The following is a 26,203-nucleotide window of genomic DNA, read 5'->3' as shown; positions in this document are numbered from 1 at the left end:
ACTTTGTGTGTTTTTGTATCAGGAAGGACCTGAAGATAATAAAGATTATGAACATCTTCTGACATATCTGGAGGAGGTGAAGGACGGTGGTGAGTCTGAACTGCTACTTCCCCCATCCTGATGACCTAGAGGGTGGTCAGTGATCCATCCAGATTATTAGGCTTTACGCACACCTAGGACCTGGTCTTTAACAGGTACCTTGGGGACTATATATTTATTATTTTTATAGCGCCCACTTATTTCTCAGCACTTTATTGTCTGTACCTGTCTCTGTTGATTTGTAAAGACGTTACAGAGTATCCCACTTCCCCAGTTACAGGAGGAGCGAGGGTCCTGCTCCCAAGCTACAATCTATCAGGGGGTCATAAAAGGTAGGAAATAAAACTGCTCGTCGCGTACTCTCCAGCCATCAGTATAATAATTAGGGACATTCATAAGTCCAGATGCAAAGTGCTACCGAGTGCTTGAAAGAGACAACAGGGAAGAGTTACTTAGATTAGTGAGGTGGTAGGCCAATCTAAAGAAATCCATTTTTAGGACATTCTGGAATTTGTCAATACCGGTAATTAGCCCGATTGTCCAGTGTAATAAATTCCCGGAAGTGGTGCAGCATTAATCATAGACCTGAAACAGGGACAAGGGGGCATCCTCTACGTGTGGAGGGAAGAAGGTTTAAGCATAATAACAGATGCGGATTCTTTACTGTAAGAGCAGTGAGACTATGGAACTCTCTGCCGTATAATGTTGTAATGAGTGATTCATTACTTAAATTTAAGAGGGGACTGGATACCTTTCTGGAAAAGTATAATGTTGCAGGGTATATACGCTAGATTCCTTGATAGGGCGTTGACCCAGGGAACTAGTCTGATTGCCGTATGTGGAGTCGGGAAGGAATTTTTTCCACGGAGCTTACTCTTTGCCACATGGGTTTTTTTGCCTTCCTCTGGATCAACATGTTAGGGCATGTTAGGTTAGGCTATGGGTTGAGCTAGATGGACTTATAGTCTTCCTTCAACCTTAATAACTATGTTACTATGTTATTGTTTTGTTGCTGTGATTGGCTGCTCAGAATTGAATTGAATTGAGATTTTGATTTTGGCTTCTAATTTTACTCCGTTTGTTTTCAAAAACTTAGCGTGATTTATTTTCCTTTCAAGATTTTCATGTTTTCCAGAAAAATCAAGGGATTGCGCACATTCAGATAAAGAATCTTTTTGTGACACAATAACACGAGATCCAGAATGTAGGAATCCAAATTTGTTTACAAGACATTTTATCGTTGATTGTGTTTTGACATTTTTAATGACAGTTTAGTAAAACCTTTCAGATGTGGACATGAATGTAAAAGTACAGTCTTTCCGACCAATCCTAATTTTAGAAGAATGACTTTCTTTTAATCCACAGAACATCAGAATTCTTAATCTGTCCGTATCTGTTAATTCTTCGTGTAACTCATCATCACTCTGCATTTTTAATGAGAACCTTCTAGAAAAAGTTACTGGAAGCCACATTTTAACCCCTTAGTGACAGAGCCAATTTGGTACTTAATGACCAGGCCAATTTTTGCAATTCTGACCACTGTCACTTTATGAGGTTATAACTCTGGAACGCTTCAACGGATCCCGCTGATTCTGAGATTGTTTTTTCGTGACATATTGTACTTCATGTTAGTGGTAACATTTCTTCGATATTACTTGCGACTATTTATGAAAAAAACGGAAATATGGCAAAAAATTTTAAAATTTTGCAATTTTCAAACTTTGTATTTTTATGCCCTTAAATCAGAGAGATATGTCACGAAAAATAGTTAATAAATAACATTTCCCACATGTCTACTTTACATCAGCACAATTTTGGAAACAAAATTTATTTTTGTTAGGGAGTTATAAGGGTTAAAAGTTGACCAGCAATTTCTCATTTTTACAACACCATTTTTTTTTAGGGACCACATCACATTTGAAGTCATTTTGAGGGGTCTATATGATAGAAAATACCCAAGTGTGACACCATTCTAAGATCTACACCCCTCAAGGTTCTCAAAACCACATTCAAGAAGTTTATTAACCCTTTACGTGCTTCACAGGAACTGAAACAATGTGGAAGGAAAAATGAACATTTAACTTTTTTTTGCAAACATCATAATTCAGAACCATTTTTTTTATTTTCACAAGTGTAAAAACAGAAATGTAACCATTAATTTTGTTATGCAATTTCTCCTGAATACGCCAATACCCCATATGTGGGGGTAAACCACTTTTTGGGCGCACTGCAGAACTTAGAAGTGAAGGAGCGCCGTTTTACTTTTTCAATGCAGAATTGGCTGGAATTGAGATCGGACACCATGTCACATTTAGAGAGCCCCTGATGTACCTAAACAGTGGAAACTCCCCACAAGTGACACCATTTTGGAAACTAGACCCCTGAAGGAACTTATCTAGATGTGTGGTGAGCACTTTGAACCCCCAAGTGCTTCACAGAAGTTTATAACGTAGAGCCGTGAAAATAAAAAATCGCTTTTGTTTACACAAAAATGATCTTTTCGCCCACAAATTCTTATTTTCATAAGGGTAACAGGAGAAATTAGACCACAAAAGTTGTTGTGCGATTTCTCCTGAATACGTTGATACCCCATATGTGAGGGTAAACCACTGTTTGGGCGCACCGCAGAGCTTGGAAGAGAAAGAGTGCCGTTTTACTTTTTCAATGTAGAATTGGCTGGAATTGAGATCGGACGCCATGTCGCGTTTGGAGAGCCCCTGATGTGCCTAAACAGTGGAAACCCCCCACAAGTGACCCCATTTTGGAAACTAGACCCCCCATGGAACTTATCTAGATGTATGGTGAGAACTTTGAATGCCCAAGTGCTTCACAGAAGTTTATAATGCAGAGTCGTGAAAATAAAAAAAAAAAATTTTTTCCACAAAAAAGATTTTTTAGCCCCAAAGTTTTTATTTTTACAAGGGTAACAAGAGAAATTGGACCCCAAAAGTTGTTGTCCAATTTGTCCTGAGTATGCTGGTACCCCATATGTGGGGGTAAACCACTGATTGGGCGCACGGCAGAGCTCAGAAGGAAGGAGCGCCGTTTTGGAATGCAGACTTTGATAGAATGGTCTGCGGGCATTATGTTGCGTTTGCAGAGCCCCTGATGTACCTAACCAGTAGAAACCCTCCACAAGTGACCCCATTTTGGAAACTAGACCCCCCAAGGAACTTATCTAGATGTGTGGTGAGAACTTTGAATGCCCAAGTGCTTCACAGAAGTTTAGAATGCAGAGTCGTGAAAATAAAAAATATTTTTTTTTCCACAAAAAAGATATTGTAGCCCCCAAGTTTTTATTTTCACAAGGGTAACAGGAGAAATTGGACTGCAATAGTTGTTGTCCAATTTATCCCGAGTACGCTGATGCGCCATATGTGGGGGTAAACCACTGTTTGGGCGCACGGCAGAGCTTGGAAGGGAAGGAGCACCTTTTTGGAATGGAGACTTTGATAGAATGGTCTGTGGGCGTTATGTTGCGATTGCAGAGCCCCTGATGTACCTAAACAGTAGTAACCCCCCACAAGTGACCCCGTTTTGGAAACTAGACCCCCCGAGGAACTTATATAGATGTGTGGTGAGAACTTTGAATGCCCAAGTGCTTCACAGAAGTTTATAATGCAGAGTCATAAAAAAAAAATATATATATTTTTCCACAAAAAAGATTTTGTAGCCCCCAAGTTTTTATTTTCACAAGGGTAGCAAGAGAAATTGGACCCCAGAAGTTGTTGTCCAATTTATCCCGAGTACGCTGATGCCCCATATGTGGGGGTAACCCACTGTTTGGGCGCACGGCAGAGCTCAGAAGGGAGGGAGCACCATTTGACTTTTTGAGCGCAAAATTGGCTGTCGTGTTTGGAGACCCCCTGATGTACCTAAACAGTGGATACCCCCCAATTCTAGCTCCAACCCAACTCCAACACACCCCTAACCCTAATCCCAACCCGATCCATAATCCTAATCACTAACCCTAACCATAATCACAACCCTTACCCCAAAACAACCCTAATGTCAACCCTAACCATAACCCTAATCAAAACCCTAAATCCAACACACCCCTAATCCTAATCTCAACCCTAACCTCAAACCTAACCCTAATCCCAATACACCCCTAATCACAACCCTAACCTTAACCCTAATCCCAAACCTAACCCTAATCCCAAGCGTAACTTTAATGCCAACCCTAACCCTAATACCAACCCTAATCCAAACCCTAACCCTAATCCCAACTCTAACCCTAACTTTAGCCCCAACCCTAACCCTAGTCCTAAGGCTACTTTCACACTTGCGTCGTTTGGCATCCGTCGCAATCCATCATTTTGGACAAGAAACGGATCCTGCAAATGTGCCCGCAGGATCCGTTTTTTGCCCATAGACTTGTATTGCCGACGGATCGTGACGGATGGCCACACGTCGCGTCCGTCGTGCACTGGATCAGTTGTGTTTTGGCGGACCGTCGGCACAAAAAAAGTTCAATGAAACGTTTTTTGTACGTCGCATCCGCCATTTCTGACCGCGCATGCGTGGCCGTAACTCCGCCCCCTCCTCCCCAGGACATAGATTGGGCAGCGGATGCGTTGAAAAACTACAGCCGCTGCCCACGTTGTGCACAATTTTCACAACGTGCGTCGGTATGTCGGGCCAATGCATTGCGACGGCCCCGTACCGACGTAAGTGTGAAAGAAGCCTAACCCTAAATTTAGCCCCAACCCTAACCCTAAATTTAGCCCCTACCCTAACCCTAAATTTAGCCCCTACCCTAACCCTAAATTTAGCCCCAACCCTAGCCCCAACCCTAGCCCTAACCCTAGCCCTAACCCTAGCCCTAACCCTAGCCCTAAACCTAGCCCTAGCCCTAACCCTAGCCCTAACCCTAGCCCTAACCCTAGCCCTAACCCTAAGCCTAGCCCTAACCCTAGCCCTAACCCTAGCCCTAACCCTAGCCCTAACCCTAACCCTAACCCTAGCCCTAGCCCTAGCCCTAACCCTAGCCCTAACCCTAGCCCTAGCCCTAACCCTAGCCCTAACCCTAACCCTAATTTTAGCCCCAACTGCTGTTCTCCTGCCGGCCAGCAGATGGAGACAGATGGCGGGCGCACTGCGCATGCGCCCGCCATTTTCTTTTGCCGGCGGCCAGGAGGAGCAGCAGGAGGATCCAGGGACACAGGTGAGTATGATAGGGTCCCCGAATCCCCCTATTTCTCTGTCCTCTGATGTGCGATCACATCAGAGGACAGAGAATTACAGTTTACTTTTTTTTTTTTTTTTTGCGGTCGCCGGTAAACAGTTAATTACCGGCGATCGCAAAACAGGGGTCGGTAAAACCGACCCCGATCATGCTCTTTGGGGTCTCGGCTACCCCCGGCAGCCGAGACCCCAAAGACTCTCGCGGGGCCGGCCGGCGGGCGCACTGCGCAGGCGCCCACCATTTTAAAGATGGTGGCACCCACCAGGAGCCACGAGGAGCACCGGGGGAGATATGTGAGTATTGGGGGGCTACCTGGGACTCCTTTTCTCTGTCCTCCGATGTGCGATCAGATCGGAGGACAGAGAAATTAAAAAGAGATTGCGTTTTTTTTTTTTTTGCGATCGCCGGTAAACGGTTAATTACCGGCGATCGCAAATGCGGGGTGGGTAAAAAAAACCCCGAATCATTTTCTCTGGGGTCTCGGCTACCCCTGGCAGCCGAGACCCCAGAGAATATCCGACTCTGGGGGGCGCTATTTACTTTTTCCACAGCGCCGTTAATTAACAGCGCTGTGGTTTAAGTACCCTTAGCGGCCGCCGTTAAAAGGCAGATCGGCGGTCTCTAAGGGGTTAAACAACTGATTTTTCTCCTCATGAGTCAAATCAAACTTATCAGCAAAACTCTCAAATATCTCTGAATTTCTGCACACATGGATTTTATCATCATATGCAGGAATGATTTTGCATAATTTTAACAAGTTTTTCCTAACTTTAATTTGGAGTTGGGCCTCTGAGACGTCTTCTATTTTTAATGGCCCTTGTACATCTGTTCCTTGTACGTCACCTTCGTCAGTTCTCATGTCTCCTCCCACGTTTCCTCCATCTTTTTTTTCAGCATGAGACACAAGGTCACCTTGAGTAGCCATTACAGACACGTATCTCACATCTTGTTCACTCTCCACATTACAGTCTGTAACGGGGTCTACCAAGCTGGGGTACCTCTTTCAGTACCACCCCATGTTTCAGGAGGTCCACTCTGCTTTAGGCCGGAGTCACACATGCGAGAAACATGTCCGTGTCTCGCATGTGAACAGCAAGCTCTGGCGCCGGCACTTCGGAGCGGAGCGTGCGGCTGCATAGCAATACATGGAGCTGCACGCTCTGCTCCGAAGTGCCGGCGCCAGAGCTGGCTGTTCACATGTGAGACACAGACGTGTTTCTCGCATGTGTGACTCCGGCCTTAGCTGGAGTCTGAATGAAGGACGCTGGCTGGAATTATTTGGTTACATGGAAGCATATAAAGATCACTGCTTCTCCACGTATTTCCAGTCTGACAACACTTTACTCACAGGACACAGAATATATCACACAGATACACAGGGCAGGCCACTAGAAAAGCGGCAGGCCAGACATACATTACAATAGCCGCAGGTGGCCAGAGCCTGCCAATATTTACTGTGGGAATTACAAAGGAGGGGGGAGGACAAAAGGGGAATATCGTGTCCCTTCTGCCCAGGGGCGCAGCCTGTGGGCTGATGCATCTCACATGGAACCTATTATACATACATATAACTGCACCACATATTCTGGGTGCTGAGTGGTTCCGTAACACGTAACACAGTCAATCTTGGGAACATCACTAATTTCCTTTGACACTCTTTCTACATAGTCTTTTTTTGGATTTCTCTGACACAAACTTGTGAAATTCGTCAGCCAGATGTAAATTATTTTTCAATGTTTCTTTTTCTCTATTGTACATTAGCTTAGAATCTATCTTTAGATTTGTATCTTGCATTCTGCAGATAAGCTCAGCAAAAAGACTTCTACATTTTTAGACTTGTTTAAAGATAAAAATTTCAATTGACTTAACTTAGAATACAAATTAATTAAATCCATTTTTCTTACCTTGAAATATCTCAGCTTTTAGTTCCTTTGTTGGACAACGCTGGGCTCTGGCCATCAGCACGGCTATCTTCAGTACATCTGGCACTTGTAGTACTTCTAGTACTTGTCAATCCATCTGGCACCTGTTAGTCTCACTCCTAGGTTCCTGTCTGATCCTTGTGACTTGAAGTATCGTTGTGGAATTCCTGAAAACTTGCACAATTGACATTTAGCGAAGCTCTTCTCTCTTCCCCCGTGTGCAAGTAGAAGGAAATCCACAAATCTAGCACAAAAAAATCAGGTATGGCTGGCTGGCCAAATGTTAAATATGCTTATTTCGCATATTTATTTAATCAGAACTCTTTACCAGATGACTCATAAAAAAATGTAGTGGTTTATTGAATTGTCCACAAAAAGGCATCATTGCAGCAAAACATAAAATAGGTGAAATAGTAACAAAGAGATTGTCCATTTGTCCATATCAAAGTTTGTTCCCCATCTTTCCTGAGATTCTGAATGGTAAATGGTGTCTGTCTCTCATGGAGTAGAAGTCATCATTGTTAACTCACATACCAGCTGGTTATTCCATCTGTGTGAAGTCTGTAGTCCCTAGAGAGAGAAAGAGAAGGTCCCCAAGTGACAGCCCCCCTTCCTAAGAGCTGTGGATATACTGTATATGTCCCATAGAGCATGTGTTCTCTCTATATGGTGTTAACTTTTCTTCTGAGCTAAATTTATAGCAATAGCTTTTTTAATGTCAGCAAAACTTTCCACGAGGCTCAGTACAGTAAATGAGTGTAATAATTCAATAATTAATATTTAACACACCAGACTAGTAACAAAGTATATATACAAGGTGAAAAAACAAGGCTAATGCCTACTGGGAGACATTCCGATCTGACCAACCACTCATTTGACCTGATACAGGATAGTGTCCTCATGTGAGGGAGTGGATGCCAGAGCTTAGTGGTGTAAAGTGCATGCAGTGCAAAGCAGGTAAAATAAGGTGCCTATAGTGGGCTAGTACTTACTATCTTGTTTAGTGAAAGGATGCTGCCCTGCCGCCCCTACGCACGTTTCGCCGTGCCTTCATCAGGAGGCACATGTGCAATCAGCATGCCTTAGTCTGGAAATGTCACTGCGCTAAAATGCATACTAGCGGGCTGTGTCGATCCGTACAAAAACAGAACTGGACCCTCTGGACCGTGACGACGATCCCCTCATGGACAAGCCAAATAGACCGCCCCTATACAGGGAGAGTTAGGGGCAGGCCCGCGAGGGACTATCGCCACGGACGCTGGGGGACCAAGACGGAAAAAGGATGAGAAAATGGACTGGCAGGAGCGGAGGGGACTCAGGATAGGTGGATACAGCAACAACAGTGGGACAGACGGGAGCACTGCAGAGACCAAGGGACTAACCAGGTACGCAGAGACACAGGGAATGACTGGTACATGTCAGAAACACAGGAACAGACGAGGTACCATAGAGACACCAGGACAGACGGGGATACAGCTGAGACACAGGAATTGGCACGGTACCTCAGAGACACAGAGACAGATGGGAACACCGCAGGGATGCTGTAACTGGCGGGATACTGTGGAGAAAGAAGAGACCCAAAGTCAGAGAGCATAGAATGCAAGGGGACCTCGGGCGGCCAAGAGCACATGAAAGCACATATGATCATCAGGCACAGAGGGGCGGCAGGAAGCGGTATAGATACCGGCGTGAAGAACACTTCCGGGTAACAGTCCTCCAGGAAGATAGAGAGGATGAGAAGGAGCGTCCGGCAGGAGGCTCAGAAATGCACACGCGCAGTGCTGAATCTGGCATGCGTGCGCGCCCGATGAACATCAGAGGCCAGGAGCGAGTACAGAGAGGAAGATGCCACAGGAGAGGAGGCATGCCGGAATGCTGAAGACAGGTGAGTATGAGTGGGTGGAGCTGGTGGCAGTGGCATAACACGGGCCTTGCCAACCATCAGCCGTCCCATCAACCACATCTGTTGTTTCTTCCTCCTCCGTTACCATGCCAAGTGTTCTCACACAGGTCTCCTGCCGCAGAAACTCCACTTGTTTACCCCATAAAGTCGGGGTAAATGAGACATGTCAGCTGTCATAGAAGTGGACACGACTGCTGCTTTTGTGTCATCTAGTACAACACATCTTTCTCAATCCACTATAACATCTACGCCTGCACCTCATTCACAGTCCAGCAGTTTTTCCTGTACTCCGTACTCCACCCTCTCTCAGCACAGCAGCCAGTCCTTGGTCCCGCAGTTAAGAGCTTGAACTCCACCATCTCCAATCTGTTGGCCACAGAAATGCTGCCTTGCCGCCTGTCACGATAATGTAAAAATGTCTTGTGAGATTAGTTCTAGAAGTACCATGTCAGACACACACTGCAGCTTCGACCCCACTCTGCACTGGCTCATACCACAAACAAAGCCCTATGGCAGATACACTGTGCAACATGATACTAATGTATGAGCAGGGTGTGACCAATCCTGTAAAGCCACTCGTTCCCCCACCCTTTACTAACCCAGGAATGTCTTTGTCTGGGGCTCAAGAAATGTAAATAGTTGGAAGAGCAGTGCATATCATTACTTAGCCCACTTAGTGATGTCACAACAGAGGGTATATCTTTACCCCTGCTGAATTGGGAGTTAGTCTTGGATCAGGAAACGAGCTAACAACAGCTCGGCAAAGCTGTTCTATGCATCTGCATATATTTATCCTTCTAAGCCACTGGCCAGTCAAGATGATACCATGACATAATGACCTTTAAGTGTTCTCTTTTCCACGTTAATCCTATTTAATTTTGTAATCTGTAATGTATATACGAATTGTCTCCTTTATAATATATTTTTATACCTTGTAAACACTGCCTACCTTTTTTATGGAGTAAAATATATAATCTACTAGCTTGTCTCTTCATGCTCTATAAACGAACTGTTGGGTTCTCTGAAGTGAATTACGCTACTGATTTGGGTTGGCTCCAGACCTGTTAAACTTTGGTGAAATTGGAGCTGGTGGCAGCATACTTTGTTCTGTGCGATTGGGAAGCTTTGTAGCGATGGCGGTGTTGTTAATTATTGTTCCCGTCTGAGTGGCAGTAGTTATATTGCACTTGCTGCAGTTTGCCCAATAGCCAGTACATGGCAGGCAGCCTTTCTGGTGACTAATTACCCTAGGTGCAGTACCTAATCTGACCTGAGGGTAAAGGGGTGCCAGAAAACTGCAAGTTCCAAACTGAAACTGGGAAGTGGGATATAGATAAATCTCCTTCAAAAGGAACCAGAGGCAATCAAACAACATCGGTTCGTGACAAATTGGTGTGAGTAGTGGGGACGATAAAGACTTCATTCCCGGGATCCCTGAGATATTGTTGGGATCCGTGGCATGTTGTTGGCAGCACGGTGTGAATCCTGACACCACCTGTTGGATACAGGTGGTTTCAGAAAGTTAACTGACCTTGCAGTTCCCTAATACAAGTTGCCCAGTCGCCATTACTTTTCTAAGAAAGCTGTGTCTGCGCTACACCAGCATATCACAGACAACATCACCTGGTCCCTGACTAAATCTCTGTCTGCCAGGGTGCATTTCACCACTGACACATGAAAGAGTGATCATGGGGCACTATATCTCGCTGACTGGGCACTGGGTGACTGTGGGGACTACGAGGCAGGTGGTCAAGGTGCTGCTCCACAAGTCTTGGAATCCCAAAGGCTTGCAGGACAAACCTCTGTATCTAACACTTCCTCCGCTGCTTTTCCCTCCTCTACCTCCTCCAGGGCCTCCACCTGTGCCCTCAACCTCTCCCTTAATGAGACACATTCCAAAAAGGCAGAGAGAATCCCCCCACCTCCATACTGCGCAGCCAGGGCTCATCGCAATCAGGCAGTGTTAAAATGAATATGCCTTGGAGATCGCAGTCACACAGCTGAAGAGTTGTAGACAGCTATCCAGGCTGAATTAGAGGAATGGCTGTCTCCACTGAACGTGGAGCCAGGGAAGGCCATGTGCAATAACAGCACAATCCTGGTAGCGGCCCTACGCCGGAGCAACCTCATACACATGCCTTGCATAGTTCACATCCTCAACCTGGTGGCACAGCAATTCCTCCACCACTATCCTGGATGTGCTGCTGCAGAAAGCCCATAAGCTGCATGCTCACTTCCACCAATCGCACCCCGCAGGTCATCGACTTGCACAGATGAAGGACCTCGGCACAGTTTCGAAATGGCTACTAAGATGGTTAGCACTGACAATATTGTCATCAGCATCACTATTCCGGTCATCTATATGCTGGAGCAGACTTTGAATAGCCTGCGGGAGGAGGTGGTGGTCCCAGAAGAAGAGGAGAAAGCAGAGGAGAATGCAGAAGGGATAACAATATTTCTATATTCAGGACTGTTGTCGCACAGACAGGTGCCAAGGGAGGGTGGTTTACAGCATTCGAGGGGGGCTAATGGCACCAGACAAACTGTTAGGCAAGGTGCAGGAGCTCAGGAACAAATAAAAGAGAACGAGGTGATGGACGCGAAACAGTCAGGAAATTAAGAGGATAATGATTCCCTCTGTGTTGTCCGTGGTTGGTGGGAAGGGACAGGGGAAGCAACCTTCAGTGTTACCCCGCCAATGCAGCATGGACTTGGAACTCATGGAAGCGCCCGACACATGAGCACTTTCTTGCTGCACTATCTTCAACATGATGCCCGTAATCCTAGGATTAGAAATAGTGCTGACTACTGGATTGCCTCTCTGTTAGATCCACGGTACAAGAAGAAGTTTAGCCAGATGCTTTCCCCCCTAGAAAGGGACGTGCGCTTGCTGGAATATCGAAACACGCTTGAAGACAATCTTGGGTTTTCCGCAAGGCAGCAGTGAGGCACACAGTGTGCCTCCCAGTTCTAGACGTCTGTCACGATTCACGCCGTGACCGTCACCCCAAGTCACGGATCGGGGTGACTTTATGCCAATAGATGGCTATCACATGTGCAGGGGGGCCTTTCTTAGGTATCCCTCCACTCCACAATGTGATGAAAAAACACACACAAGGCTATTGACCTCTTAGTTTACAGCAGGGGCATATTCTAGGTATCCCACTGCTCTTCAATATACCACAAACTGCAGGGATTTATGTATATTCCGCTTACAGTTCTACTTAAAACTTGCAGCTCTCTGGCGCCTCCCTTATGGTCAGGTCAGATTAGGTACTGCACCTATGGTAATTTGTCGCCAGAAAGGCTGCCTGCTATGTACTGGCTATTGGGCATGCTGTAGCGACGCGATAAACTACTCCCACTCAGGCAGGAACAATAATTATCAACACCGCAGTCGCTACAACAACACCCAGAGGCCTGCACATGGTAAGCTGCCACCAGCTTTGATTAAACGGGTCCAAAGCTAACCCAAAACAGTAGCGTAATTCCCTTCAGGAGACAAGGTAAGTTTTAGAACAGGAAGAATGACTCTAGTATTAAATATTATACTCCGTCAAAGGTTTCAGGCAGTGTTTATAAAATAAGTCATATAAAGATGTTACAATATGATACAATTGTAAATATGTACAAGGTAATTATAAAAGAAAAAGGGATTACATGAGAAATAACACTTACATGTGTTCAGATCAGTTCAGGCAAACAGGCTAGTGGAGTTTCCATCTGTCCCAGTGCATTAGGACTTCTGGTTAGGAACAGCTCTTCAAGTCAGACTCACATCGGCTCCAGCAGACAGACTCCTGCAGCTGGCTCTGCAACAATGCTCCGCAGATGACCTAGAGAGACGTCTGCAGATGATCCAGCAATACCAGGAGCGAGCCGAGCGGCAAGCGGAGCGGGAGTACCAGCTGCAGATGGCCGACTGCAAATGCCGGGGTCGTCCCAGTCCAGCCGTGAGCCCAGCAGCGCTCAGACACCAAAGCCCCGGCCCGAGCACTTTCCCGTGATGGAAAAGGATGGGGACTTGGACACGTTTCTGCGGGCATTTGAGAAAGCCTGCAGACAGTACCGGCTGCCTACAGATGAATGGGCCCAATACCTGACACCAGGGCTGAGAGGCAAAGCTCTGGATGAGTTTGCTGCCCTCCCTCAAGAACAAGATGGAGACTATGAGGCCATCAAGCAGGCCCTGTTAACCAAGTACCAGCTTACACCCGAGGTGTACTGTAGAAAGTTCAGGACCTTCCAACGTGGCCCACACAACAGTTAGAGTGATGTGGTGCATGGACTGGGGACCCACTTTGACCAGTGGACCAAGGACTGTCAGTGACCACCTTTGCACAGCTGCGAGACCTGATGATCAAAGACCAGTTCTTACATCTTTGCCCAGCTGAGGTGTGACAGTTCGTGATGGACAGAGAACCCAACGACGTGACGAAAGCAGCGCAGATTGCCGATGCCTATGAGGCCAACCGTAGATCGGAAGTGCGGAAGCCAGTCACCACCAGCTGGAGAGGGGGTAAGCCTGCATCCAACGTCAGTACCCCTGCCAGCCAACTCACCAGAGGTCCTGCCCCGTGGCCAACAACCCCAGACCTACCACCGAACCTCGCCAGTGTTACCACTGCAAGCGGACTGGTCATATCAGTCCTAAATGTCCAGACAAGCAGAAGAACCCCCCGTCCAAGGCCCCAGGGCCTAACGCAGCAGTTCTTTTGGTGGGTGGTGTGGTTGGGAGGGTGTGTGACAACATACAGCACGTCACGGTGGGAGGCCATGTTGGTAAAGGCCTCAAAGACATGGGGGCTGAACGAACCCTCATCCGACCCGGATAATTTGCCCACTGATATTTTGTTGGGGACTGATTTGGGGAGGATGGTTGCATACTACGTTCCTGATACCCCTCCCCAATCTGCTGGTGAGGGTGACGGTGAGGGTGATGATGATGATGATGAGAAATTGCATGTGTTACCTGACCATGCTTTATCTTGTATTGAAGCATCTGATAATCATTTTTTCCCTAGGATTGATGGTGAAAATGTTGTACCTGTGCCAACTGAACCTGATAACCATTTTTCTGCAAAGGTTAATGTGTCCATAGGTACAGGCGTGCTCAGCCACGTCGCTCAGCGGAGTGAGACGGCTGACAAACCCCTAGCAGGGGCAAGTGGCGGTGCTACAAGAAATGGGGAGATGCATGGGAACAATGAGAGGTGATGCCATGAAATTGACTAGTGCCATCGAGGAAGGTAACTGGCCCAGAAGTAGCACTGCCCCTGAAGTGTTGGGGGTGGATGGGGAGGTAGAGCCCATAGCAACGCCGGCTGATGGGTCTGTAGAAATCCCCGGGGAGACAGCCTACGTAGCTGCTGTCACCCACAGTCAGAGTGCCCGGAACGCAGATAACTGTCTGCCTTCTGGACCCTCCTCAGTCATCAGTGTGACTGAACCAGAGGTGGACCCAGAGCAGGTCCAAGAGGGTTCCCGTGGGGAAGGGACCCTGACATCGCTTCTGGCTTCTCCTAGCCATGAGTTTCAGGCCACTCTGCGCGCAGATGCGAGCCTAGAGAGTTTGAGACAACTCGCCAAGAAATCCACCTCCGTGACTGATAAGGAGAGGGTGTTCTGGGAATGAAGAAGGTTGTACCGGGAGACAGTACCCGGAGAATCACAAAAGGAGTGGTTGAGGGAAAGACAGCTGGTCGTCCCGCAGCAATTCCGGGGTGAGTTGTTTCGTATTGCCCATAAGATCCCGCTAGCTGGACACTTTGGGATCAGCAAAACTAAGGCCCGGCTGTCTCAACTCTTCTATTGGCCTAAGATGGGGACAGATGTGTCAAACTACTGCCGCTCCTGTATCACCTGTCAAAGAGTGGGGAAAGCGGGGCCTGCTCTTAAGGCTCCCCTGATCCCTTTGCCGGTGATAGAGGTGCCTTTCCAGAGAATCGCGGTGGACATTGTGAGCCCGCTGACCGTCCCCAGCAGCTCTGGAAAGCAATACATCCTTACTGTAGTAGACTAAGCTACCCGGTACCCAGAGGCAGTAGCTCTGTCGTCAACTAGGGCAGATAAGGTGGCGGATGCCCTGTTGGCCATCTTTTCACATGTAGGATTTCCCAGGGAAATGCTTACTGATCAAGGGACCCAATTTATGTCTCGCCTAATGGAGGCTCTCTGTAAGAGAATGCAGGTGAGGCACCTGGTATCGAGTGCGTATCACCCACAGACCAATGGCTTGTGTGAACGCTTCAATGGTACCCTCAAACAGATGCTACGCATGCTGGTTGAGACCCAAGGGCGTGACTGGGAGCGGTACCTCCCCACCTGCTATTTGCTTACCGAGAAGTTCCGCAGGCCTCGACGGGGTTCTCCCCCTTCGAGCTCCTGTACAGCAGGGGAGTCCGGGGACCCCTTGGGTTGGTAAGAGAATCCTGGGAAGAGGAGCCGAACCCTTCTGAAGTGTCCTTAGTGGAGTATGTCTTGCGCTTCTGCAGATGTAGACCTTGACGCTGACCTTGACGTTGGTGCATGACAACATGACGCAGGCTCAGGCTGACCAGAAGCACTGGTACGACCAGAACGCCTGGGAGCGGACATATCACGTGGGTCAAAAGGTGTGGGTGCTGGTCCCCGTACCAAAGGATAAGCTTCAGGCAGCCTTGGAGGGCCCGTACATCGTCCACCAACAGCTCAACCCAGTCACCTACGTGGTCACGCTTGACCACGCTCGGGGTAGGTGAAAGGCCTTTCACGTCAACATGATGAAGGCTCATCACGAACATGAACCTTTCGCTCTACCGGTCTGCAGCTTGCTCGAAGACGGGGAGGAAGACACCCTCCTGGACATGCTGGCCCAAGCCAAGGCCGGTGGGTCCATCGAGGATGTGGAGGTAAGCGCCTCGTTAACTGAACCCCAGTGGTTGCAGTTGCAAACCACACTGGAACCCTTCCGGGTCGTGTTCTCCAACCGACCTGGGAGGACTGAGTTAGCAGTCCACGAGGTGGACACCGGGAATCACACCCCACTACGGCAAACACCCTATCGAATCTCCGACCAGGTGCAGCAGATTATGCGCCAGGAGAACGATGAGATGTTACACCCCAGCTGTAATTCGATGGTCAAAGAGCGCGTGGGCCTCACCTGTAGTTCTCGTGCCAAAGACAGACCGGACCACACGGTTCTGCGTGGACTACGGGGGCGCAACGCCATCACAGCCTCTGACGCGCACCCAATGCCGCGCATCGAGGAGCTGCTTGAGAGGTTAGCTGGCGCAAAATACCTGACAATAATGGATCTGAGTTGAGGATACTGGCAGATTCCCCTGAGCCCCGAGGCGCAGGAGAAATCCGCCTTTATCACACCCTTTGGACTGTACGAGTCAACGGTCATGCCCTTTGGCATGAAGAATGCCCCAGCCACTTTCCAGCGGATGGTCAACCTCCTGCTTCAGGGACTGGAGATGACATTGCCATCTTCAGTTCCTCCTGGGATGAACACCTGCAGCATCTCAAGGAGGTGCTTAGGCGAATTCACCGAGCAGGACTGACTATCAAGCCGGGAAAGTGCCAAATGGGCATGAGGGAAGTCCACTACCTGGGGCACCAGGTAGGTGGTGGCACCTTAAAGCCAGAGCCTGAGAAAGTGGGCGCGATCATGAACTGGCCCACTCCCGGGACCAAGAAGCAGGTGATGTCCTTCCTGGGCACTGTAGGGTACTATAGGCGCTTCGTACAGCACTATAGTAGCCTGACAAAACTCTCGACGGACTTCACCAGGAAGAAGCTACCCCACATCGTCAACTGGACCGACGGCTGTGAGGGGGCCTTCCAGGCATTGAAAACTAAGCCCCTTTGTTGAAAGCAGTCGACAGCAGTCGACCGTTCTTGGTGCAGACCGATGCCAGTGAGTTTGGCCTCGGTGCTGTACTCACTGAGCTGGTAACTTTTGCCGAGGGAAGTGGCCTACTCCACCATCGAGAAGGAGTGCCTGGCCATAGTCTGGGCCCTGCAACGCTTGCAGCCCTACTTGTACGGTTGCACCTTCACCGTGGTGACCAACCACAACCTTCTGCGCTGGCTAAACGCCATGTGTGGAACCAACGGCAGGTTGCTACGCTGGAGCCTTGCCCTTCAGCAGTTTTACTTCACCATTGAACACAAAACGGGCAGGGAGCATGGAAATGCAGATGGACTGTCCTGCCAGGGTGAACCTACTGAGGTGCGCATTGAGGCATACCGAGGGGTTCTACCTCCGTAGCGCACACCAAAAGGGGAGGTGTCACAATATTGTATGAAATATAAAATGATGTTGTAGCTTTGTCCTTCAGCCCACGCTGGGGGCTAACCCCCCTTCCCTTCTCTCTCTGGCTCTCTTTGTGTTGGAATGTATGCTAGAAGGGGGTTTTATTGCCCGAGCCATAAATTCCAGGTTCGAAGAAAGTTACTCGTACCCCTCCCAACTGCACTAGTTGGAACTGGTAGAGAAGCTTCCAGAATCCATGAGAGTCTTTGTTCTAATATGATAAGATATTGGGCCAATGACTGGGGCTAAGAGAATATTAAATAGATATTGCTAAAGTCCATCGGAGCATCTATCCATCACGGTAAACATGAGATTCTAACTCCATCAGCTAAAAAAGTAGGGATTTCTCTGTAATTATGCATCACAAATAGGACATATTTGATCTCATTAGAATGCCAATGTTAATACGAGATGAATGCTGGCTTTGTTATGACTATGACGTGTTCTGTAGCGGAGATACAGGCATTAGACAAACTTGTGTTAAATCTAGTAAGACTGAAAAGGTAGGACGGACTGGGTAAACCAACCCCTTTCTGTGATGTCACAGGCGGCAACTATAAGTTTTTTGGCCAGACCCCAGCAGTTAGTCTGTCAGCTGGAGCAGATGTGAGTCTGACTTGAAGAGCTGTTCCTAACCAGAAGTCCTAATGCACTGGGACAGATGGAAACTCCACTAGCCTGGTTGCCTGAACTGATCTGAACACATGTAAGTGTTATTTCTCATGTAATCCCTGTTTCTTTTATAATTACCTTGTACATATTTACAATTGTCTCATATTGTAACATCTTTATATGACTTATTTTATAAACACTGCCTGAAACCTTTGACGGAGTATAATATTTAATACTAGAGTCGTTCTTCCTGTTCTAAAACGTGCCCTGTCTCCTGAAGGGAATTACACTACTGTTTTGGGTTAGCTTCGGACCCGTTTAATCGAAGCTGGTGGCAGCTTATCATGTGCAGGCCTCTGGGTGTTGTAGCGACTGCGGTGTTGATAATTATTGTTCCTGTCTGAGTGGGAGTAGTTTATCACGTCGCTGCAGCGTGCCCAATAGCCAGTACATAGCAGGCAGCCTTTCTGGCGACTAATTACCCTAGGTGCAGTACCTAATCTGACCTGACCATAAGGGGGGCGCCAGAGAGCTGCACGTTTTAAGTGGTACTGTAAGCAGGATATACACAAATCCCTGCAGTTCGTGGTATATTGAAGAGCAGTGGGATACCTAGAATAAGCCCCTGCTGTAAACTGAGGTCAATAGCCTTGTGTGTGTTTTTTCATCACATTGTGGAGTGGAGGGATACCTAAGATAAGCCCCCCTGCACATGTGATAGCCATCTGTTGGCATAAAGTCACCCGATCCGTGACGTGGGGGTGACAATCACGGTGTGAATCGTGACAGACATCTAGAACTGGGAGGCACACTGTGTGCCTCACTGCTGCCTTGCGGAAAACCCAAGATTGTCTTCAAGCGTGTTTCGATATTCCAGCAAGCGCACGTCCCTTTCTAGGGGGGAAAGCATCTGGCTAAACTTCTTCTTGTACCGTGGATCTAACAGAGAGGCAATCCAGTAGTCAGCACTATTGCTAATCCTACGATTACGGGCATCATGTTGAAGATAGTGCAGCAAGAAGGTGCTCATGTGTTGGGTGCTTCCATGAGTTCCAAGTCCATGCTGCGTTGGCGGGGTAACACTGAAGGCTGCTTCCCCTGTCCCTTCCCGCCAACCACGGACAACACAGAGGGAATCATTATCCTCTTAATTTCCTGACTGTTTCGCGTCCATCACCTCGTTCTCTTTTATTTGTTCCTGAGCTCCTGCACCTTGCCTAACAGTTTGTCTGGTGCCATGAGCCCCCCCTCGAATGCTGTAAACCACCCTCCCTTGGCACCTGCCTGTGCGACAACAGTCCTGAATATAGAAATATTGTTATCCCTTCTGCATTCTCCTCTGCTTTCTCCTCTTCTTCTGGGACCACCACCTCCTTCCGCAGGCTATTCAAAGTCTGCTCCAGCATATAGATGACCGGAATAGTGATGCTGATGACAATATTGTCAGTGCTAACCATCTTGGTAGCCATTTCGAAACTGTGCCGAGGTCCTTCATCTGTGCAAGTCGATGACCTGCGAGGTGCGATTGGTGGAAGTGAGCATGCAGCTTATGGGCTTTCTGCAGCAGCACATCCAGGATAGTGGTGGAGTAATTGCTGTGCCACAAGGTTGAGGATGTGAACTATGCAAGGCATGTGTATGAGGTTGCCCCGGCGTAGGGCCACTACCAGGATTGTGCTGTTATTGCACATGGCCTTCCCTGGCTCCAGGTTCAGTGGAGACAGCCATTCCTCTAAGTCAGCCTGGATAGCTGTCTACAACTCTTCAGCTGTGTGACTGCGATCTCCAAGGCATATTCATTTTAACACTGCCTGATTGCGATGAGCCCTGGCTGCGCAGTATGGAGGTGGGGGGATTCTCTCTGCATTTTTGGAATGTGTCTCATTAAGGGCACAGGTGGGGGCCCTAGAGGAGGTGGAGGAGGCAAAAGCAGCGGAGGAAGTGTTAGATTAATTATTGTTCCTGCCTGAGTGGGAGTAGTTTATCGCGTTGCTGCAGCGTGCCCAATAGCCAGTACATAGCAGGCAGCCTGTCTGGCGACTAATTACCCAGGGTGCAGTACCTAATCTGACCTGACCATAAGGGGGCGCCAGAGAGCTGCAAGTTTTAAGTGGAACTCTAAGCGGGATATACATAAATCCCTGCAGTTCGTGGCATATTGAAGAGCAGTGGGATACCTAGAATAAGCCCCTGCTGTAAACTAAGAGGTCAATAGCCTTGTGTGTGTTTTTTCATCACATTGTGGAGTGGAAGGATACCTAAGATAAGCCCCCCTGCACATGTGATAGCCGTCTGTTGGCATAAAGTCACCCCGATCCGTGACGTAGGGGTGACGGTCACGGTGTAAATCGTGACAACATCCAACCCCGAGAACATCAAGGCGTCATTGGAAAAACATTACCAGCAGCGTAAGTAGCAGAGGTCATTTCTTTGACTCATTTCACACATTTTTTAGACCAGTCCATGCACAAGCAGAACAGAGTACAAGCCTGACAGGTTGTGAACAAATGGAGAGGATGGTGCAGGAGTATCTGGAGCTTTGTATATATACAGTCACCACTAGAGGGGGCTCCTCACTTACAGATGTGTATATATATACAGTCACCACTAGAGGGGGCTCCTCACATGCAGATGTGTATATATATATATATATATATATACAGTCACCCCTACAGGGGGCTCCTCCCATGCAGATGTGTGTATATATATATATATATACAGTCACCACTATAGGGGGCTTGTCACGCCGTAAGCAGCGATAAAGGGGCAGGACGGCGTACTGGGACCCGCACCTGTCCCTACCACTTTAATGGGGATCTGGCTTTCCCTTATCTCAGGGGTACCTATGATGGTTAGGAGGCCCGAGCCGCCAGCGTATCCCTGTCTCCTGTGCAGGCCCTATCATTGGCCCCCTCTCCTCCCAAAGGAGGTGGACTGCACCAGTGTAATAATACAACAAATAACAGGGTATACAGACAAGGTAACTAAAAGTCTCAACCTCACCAAATGCTCACACAACCACAGAGGAAACACAGGGAAGGCAAGAGAAGGAATAAACTAGGAAGGAAAACAGGTTTAACAAGCAACCAAAACAGCAGACACCAATCTCTGTAAATAAACCTCTCTCCATCAACCTCCAGCCAGGCAGCTGAACTGATCACTGACAATAGCTGTGGTCAGGACTGGGTCTATATAGAGGATCAGATTACAAAATACACTTCAGCTGAGAGAGACCCAGCTCTCAGCAATAAGGTTAACTCCTGCACTGCTGGCACAAAGCAGCCAGGTCAGAATACAGGTGAAGAGCTTCTGTTCACTGTGTGTGAACGAGGTCCAGAATGCTGCGGTTCTCTGGAATCTCTCTGTCGCAGTAGCCCCGTGACAGTACCCCCCTTCTATGAGGGACCTCCGGAACCTCAGGACCAGGTTTCTCAGGATGAGCTGTATGAAATGCCCGAACCAACCTAACCGCATGGACATCGGCTGGAGGTACCCACGTCCTTTCCTCTCCAGTGTACCAGATATTGTAGGGATCGACAAACTAAACGAGAATCCATACCCCTTGAAATCTGGAACTCGAGATTTCCATCAACAAGGACCGTAGGTGGAGGTGAAGGGGACGGATTGGATGACGCCACAACCTTCTTGAGTAAGGAGCGATGAAAAACATTATGGATCTTAAATGACTGAGGCAAAGCCAGCCGAAAAGCAACGGGATTCACGACGGCCACAATCCTATAAGAGCCAATGAACCTAGGGCCCAATTTCCATGAGGGAACTCTCAGCTTTTTTTTTCGAGGACAACCAAACCCAATCACCCACACACAGGTCCGGACCTTCCACACGTCTCCGATCAGCCGCATTCTTATACCTGGAACCCATCCTCTAATTTTTCAAGAACCCCTTGCCATACGGACGTGATGGATGAAGAAAACCTCTCCTCTTCAGGAACACCTGAGGAATCCCTCCTATTGAATGAACTAGATTGAGGATGAAAACCATATACCCCGAAAAACGGGGACTTACCAGTAGACTCAAGAGTACGATTGTTTATAGCAAATTCTGCTAATGGTAAGTACTTAACCCAGTCCTCCTGATTCTCTGAGATGAAACACCTGAGATAAGTCTCAAGATTTTGATTTACGCGTTCAGGCTGACCATTGGATTGAGGATGAAAAGCTGAAGAAAACGACAAATGAGTCCCCAGCCGGCTGCAGAAAGCCCTCCAAAACTCAGAAATAAACTGCACCCCCCGGTCTGAGACAATATCTGAAGGAATACCATGCAGTCTCACAACCTCCTTAATAAAGACCTGTGCCAGAGTCTTAGCATTTGGTAATGCGGGGAGCGCAATGAAATGAGACCTCTTGCTAAATCTATCAACTACGACTAAAATAACTATTACCCTCCGAAACCGGTAAGTCAGTGATGAAGTCTATTGACAAATGAGTCCAAGGTCTATTGGGAATCTCCAAAGGTTGGAGAGACCCAGACGGGCGAGAACGAGAGGACTTAGAATGCGCACACACACTGCAGGCAGCGACATATTCCTGTACATCATGTCTTACCCCAGACCACCAAAAACGCCGAGTGAGTAGGTCCGCGGTAACCTTACTTCCAGGGTGTCCGGCCAAAACGAGTCACGATGCTCATTTATGACCCTGAGACGGAGATTAGCTGGAACAAAAAGTTTACCTAACGGACAGGCTGCTGGGGCGTCCCCTTGAGCCTCTACCACCTCTTTCTCATGATCAGAATTAATTGCGGCGACTACTACACCCTTCTGCAGTATAGGACCTGGTTCACAATGTCATGATATGTACTTTTGCCCTGTCCTGTATTTGAATAATATGCCATTTGATGTATGTAACTGTTCTCTGGTTTCTATTAGCTGTAATTTATGTATTTTCTTGTGCTGGGAGTTCACCTGTAAAAATATGTCTCCTTCCCCCAATACTTGCAAACCTAAGCTATAATGTAATTAAGCTTTGTCAACATCACTAGTGAAGAATAGCCATTCTTCCTCACAGCAGGTGGCTAGTCAAATTTACATACTAGATAGACTAAGTGGAGCTGACTAGTCTAGAATCTTCTGGTGGACCCAACCATTGAATAGAAGGTGTGACCCCTACCCCCCTTCATGGGCTGACCCCAGGAGCACAGACAAGAGACCCATGTGTGATCTAGCCAGTTGGATACTGGAAGAGAAGGAACCGAAGCTGTCTGAGGAAGCAATCGGTATCCGTGTGATTGTGGTGGATCTGTTGGACTCGTGGAAGGACTATTGTTTCGTTTATCAGGTGCGGGATTACTGGAAAGCACCTCCAGATCTGTTTCTTTACTTGGACTTATTGTGGACTTCTCGTGGACTTGAAGGACATTATGGATATTTGATGTTGTATGCTCCCTGCTTTAATAAATCTCGTTGGATCGTCCCTCAGCCTGTTGTCCCTTCTTGCTCTGCCGTACACACAATTCCCCCCTCCCCCCCGGGAAACAACGGGATAACGCATCAGCCTTGACATTCTTATTTCCTGGCCAGTACATAATGTAGAAATTGAACCTGGTAAAGAACAGAGAGCACCTTGCCTGCCTAGGTGTAAGACACTTTGCAGATTCTAAATATAACAGATTTTTGTGATCTGTGATCACCATGACAGGGTGAAGTGCTCCCTCCAAAAAATAACGCCTTTCCTCAAATGCCCATTTAATTGCCAACAGCTCCCTGTTACCAATGTCATAATTCTTCTCCATGGGAGATAATTTTCTCGAGAAAAATGCACACGGACGCCACTTACTCAGAGAAATCCCCTGAGACAATACAGCTCCCACCCCTACCTCAGAGGCATCCACCTCTACCACAAATGGCTGAGTGATGTCAGGCTGTATTAGTTTGGGTGCAGTGGAAAAACACTTCTTCAAAGTTTCAAAAGCTTTACTGGTCGCACTGGACCATACAGAGAAATCCGTGCCTCTCTTGGTCATATCTGTCAATGGTTTGGCTACCACTGAAAAGTCTTTAATAAATTTGCAAAACCTAAAAACCTCTGTAAAGCCTTAAGGTCCTCAGGACGATCCCACTCCAAGACCGGCCTGACCTTAGCCGGATCCATACGAAAACCTGTGGAGGATAAGAAATAACCCAGAAACGGAATCTCTTTCACCGCGAACATGCATTTCTCAAGTTTGGCAAACAGTTTATTGTCCCTGAGTACCTGAAGGACCTGCCGTACATGATCCTGATGAGGCTCGAAGTCAGGGGAATAAATTAAGATGTCATTGAGATATACCACCACAAACCTACCTATTAAGTGACTAAATATATCATTGAAACACAGCAGGAGCATTAATTAACCCAAAAGGCATAACTAAGTTCTCGTAATGTCCTTCTGGAGTATTAAATGCAGTCTTCCATTCATCCCCCTCCTTCATCCGAATGAGATTATATGCCCCCCTAAGATCTAATTTAGAGAACCATTTAGCCCCCACAATTTGGTTAAAGAGGTCCGAAATAAGAGGGAGCGTAAAAGAATCCCGGACCGTAATCTGATTTAATTCACAGAAGTCTAAGCATGGGCGTATACCCCAGTCCTTCTTAACAAAAAAGAAGCCGGCAGCAATGGGTGATGATGAGGGTCTGATATGACCCTTGGCCAGACTCTCCGTGATATAGTCCTTCATGACCTGTCTCTCTGGGGCAGAGATGTTGTATAGCCTACTCTTAGGCAGTTTAGCACCAGGAATGAGACGTATGGCGCAATCATAAGGACGGTGTGGAGGTAGCTCTCGACTCCTGTCACGATGTTGTATGAAATATCATATAAGTTTAGTTTCTCTTGTTAGCCAGGCTGCGGGCTAAAAAGCCCCCCTTCCCTTTCACTCAGCCAAGAGCTTTCCTTTCCAAGGTATGGGGGAAGAGGATTTTATTGCCTCTAGCTCTGAGAGCAAAGGAATTTACGACCGGCATACTGCATAGACCGTTGTACCAGCTTAAACTGGTAGAGAAGTTTCCAGAAGCCATGAAAGTCCTTTGTTCTGTTTTTGTAAGATATTAGGCAAACCAATTAAGATAGGAACAGGAAAATGCATATTCTTAATCTCCCTCGGTGGATCTATCCATCACTCTAAACATGAGCTTCTAACGCCATCAGGTAAAAACATAGGGATTTCTCTGTAATGACACATCACACATATGACATATTAGATCTCATTAGAATGCCAATGTTAAGACGAGATAAATGCTGGGTTTGTTATGTCTATGACATGTTCTGTAGCGGAGTTACAGACATTAGATAAAAGTTAGGGTAAAATTAGTTAACTGAAGAGGTAGGAGGGACGAGGTGATCCAACCCCTTTCTGGGATGTTACAGGCTGCAGCTATAACTGTCTGGCCAGATCCCAGCAGTCAGTCTGCTGCTGGAAGAACATGCGAGTCTGATCTGAAGAGCTGTACCTCATGCATTGGGACTTTTGGGAGCTCCGCCCACCAGCATGGTTTTTGCCTGAACTGATATGAACTGAGAACATGTGAGTTGTACCTTTTCTTATTTAATCCCTGTTTATTTTATAATTACCCTTGTACATTTTCAATTATCTCTTTTGTAACATCCTTGTAAAATATTTTGATAAAACACTGCCTAAACTTTATGGAGTATAATAATTAATATACTAGAGTCGTTCTTCCTGTTCTAAAACGTACCCTTAGTCTCCTGAAGGGAATTACGCTACTGTTTTTGGGTTAGCTTTGGACCCGTTTAATCGAAGCTGGTGGCAGCTTACCGTGTGCAGGCTTTTGGGTGTTGTTGTAGCGACTGCGGCGTTGATAATTATTGTTCCTGCCTGAGCGGGAGTAGTTTATCGCGTCGCTGCAGCATGCCCAATATCCAGTACATAGCAGGCAGCCTTTCTGGCGACTAATTACCCTAGGTGCTGTACCTAATCTGACCTGAGAGTAAGGGGGTGCCAGAGAACTGCAAGTCTTAAGTGGAACTGTAAGCGGGATATACATAAATCCCTGCAGTTCGTGGTATATTGAAGAGCAGTGGGATACCTAAAATAAGCCCCTGCTGTAAACTAAGAGGTCAATAGCCTTATGTGTGTTTTTCATCACATTGTGGAGTGGAGGGATAACTAAGATAGGCCCCCCTGCACATGTGATAGCCGTCTGTTGGCCTACAGTCACCCGATCCATGACGTAGGGGTGACGGTCACGGTGTGAATCGTGACAACTCCCCTCC

At 47.3% G+C, this 26,203-nt stretch overlaps 1 protein-coding gene across 1 annotated transcript in view; it reads left to right on the top strand.

Annotated features, from left to right (window-relative positions):
* The window catches only part of CA9 (carbonic anhydrase 9), a 290,038-nt gene that overhangs the window by 111,419 nt on the left and 152,416 nt on the right, over positions 1–26,203 (top strand). Inside the window, exon 6 of the mRNA XM_069745328.1 lies at positions 23–89. Within this exon, the coding sequence (XP_069601429.1) occupies positions 23–89 (67 nt within the window). The remainder of the gene's footprint in view (positions 1–22; positions 90–26,203) is intronic.

The sequence above is a fragment of the Ranitomeya imitator genome, chromosome 1 (genome assembly GCF_032444005.1).
Source record: "Ranitomeya imitator isolate aRanImi1 chromosome 1, aRanImi1.pri, whole genome shotgun sequence".
Taxonomy (NCBI): Eukaryota; Metazoa; Chordata; class Amphibia; order Anura; family Dendrobatidae; genus Ranitomeya; species Ranitomeya imitator.
This window is presented reverse-complemented; position numbering and strand designations above follow the sequence as displayed.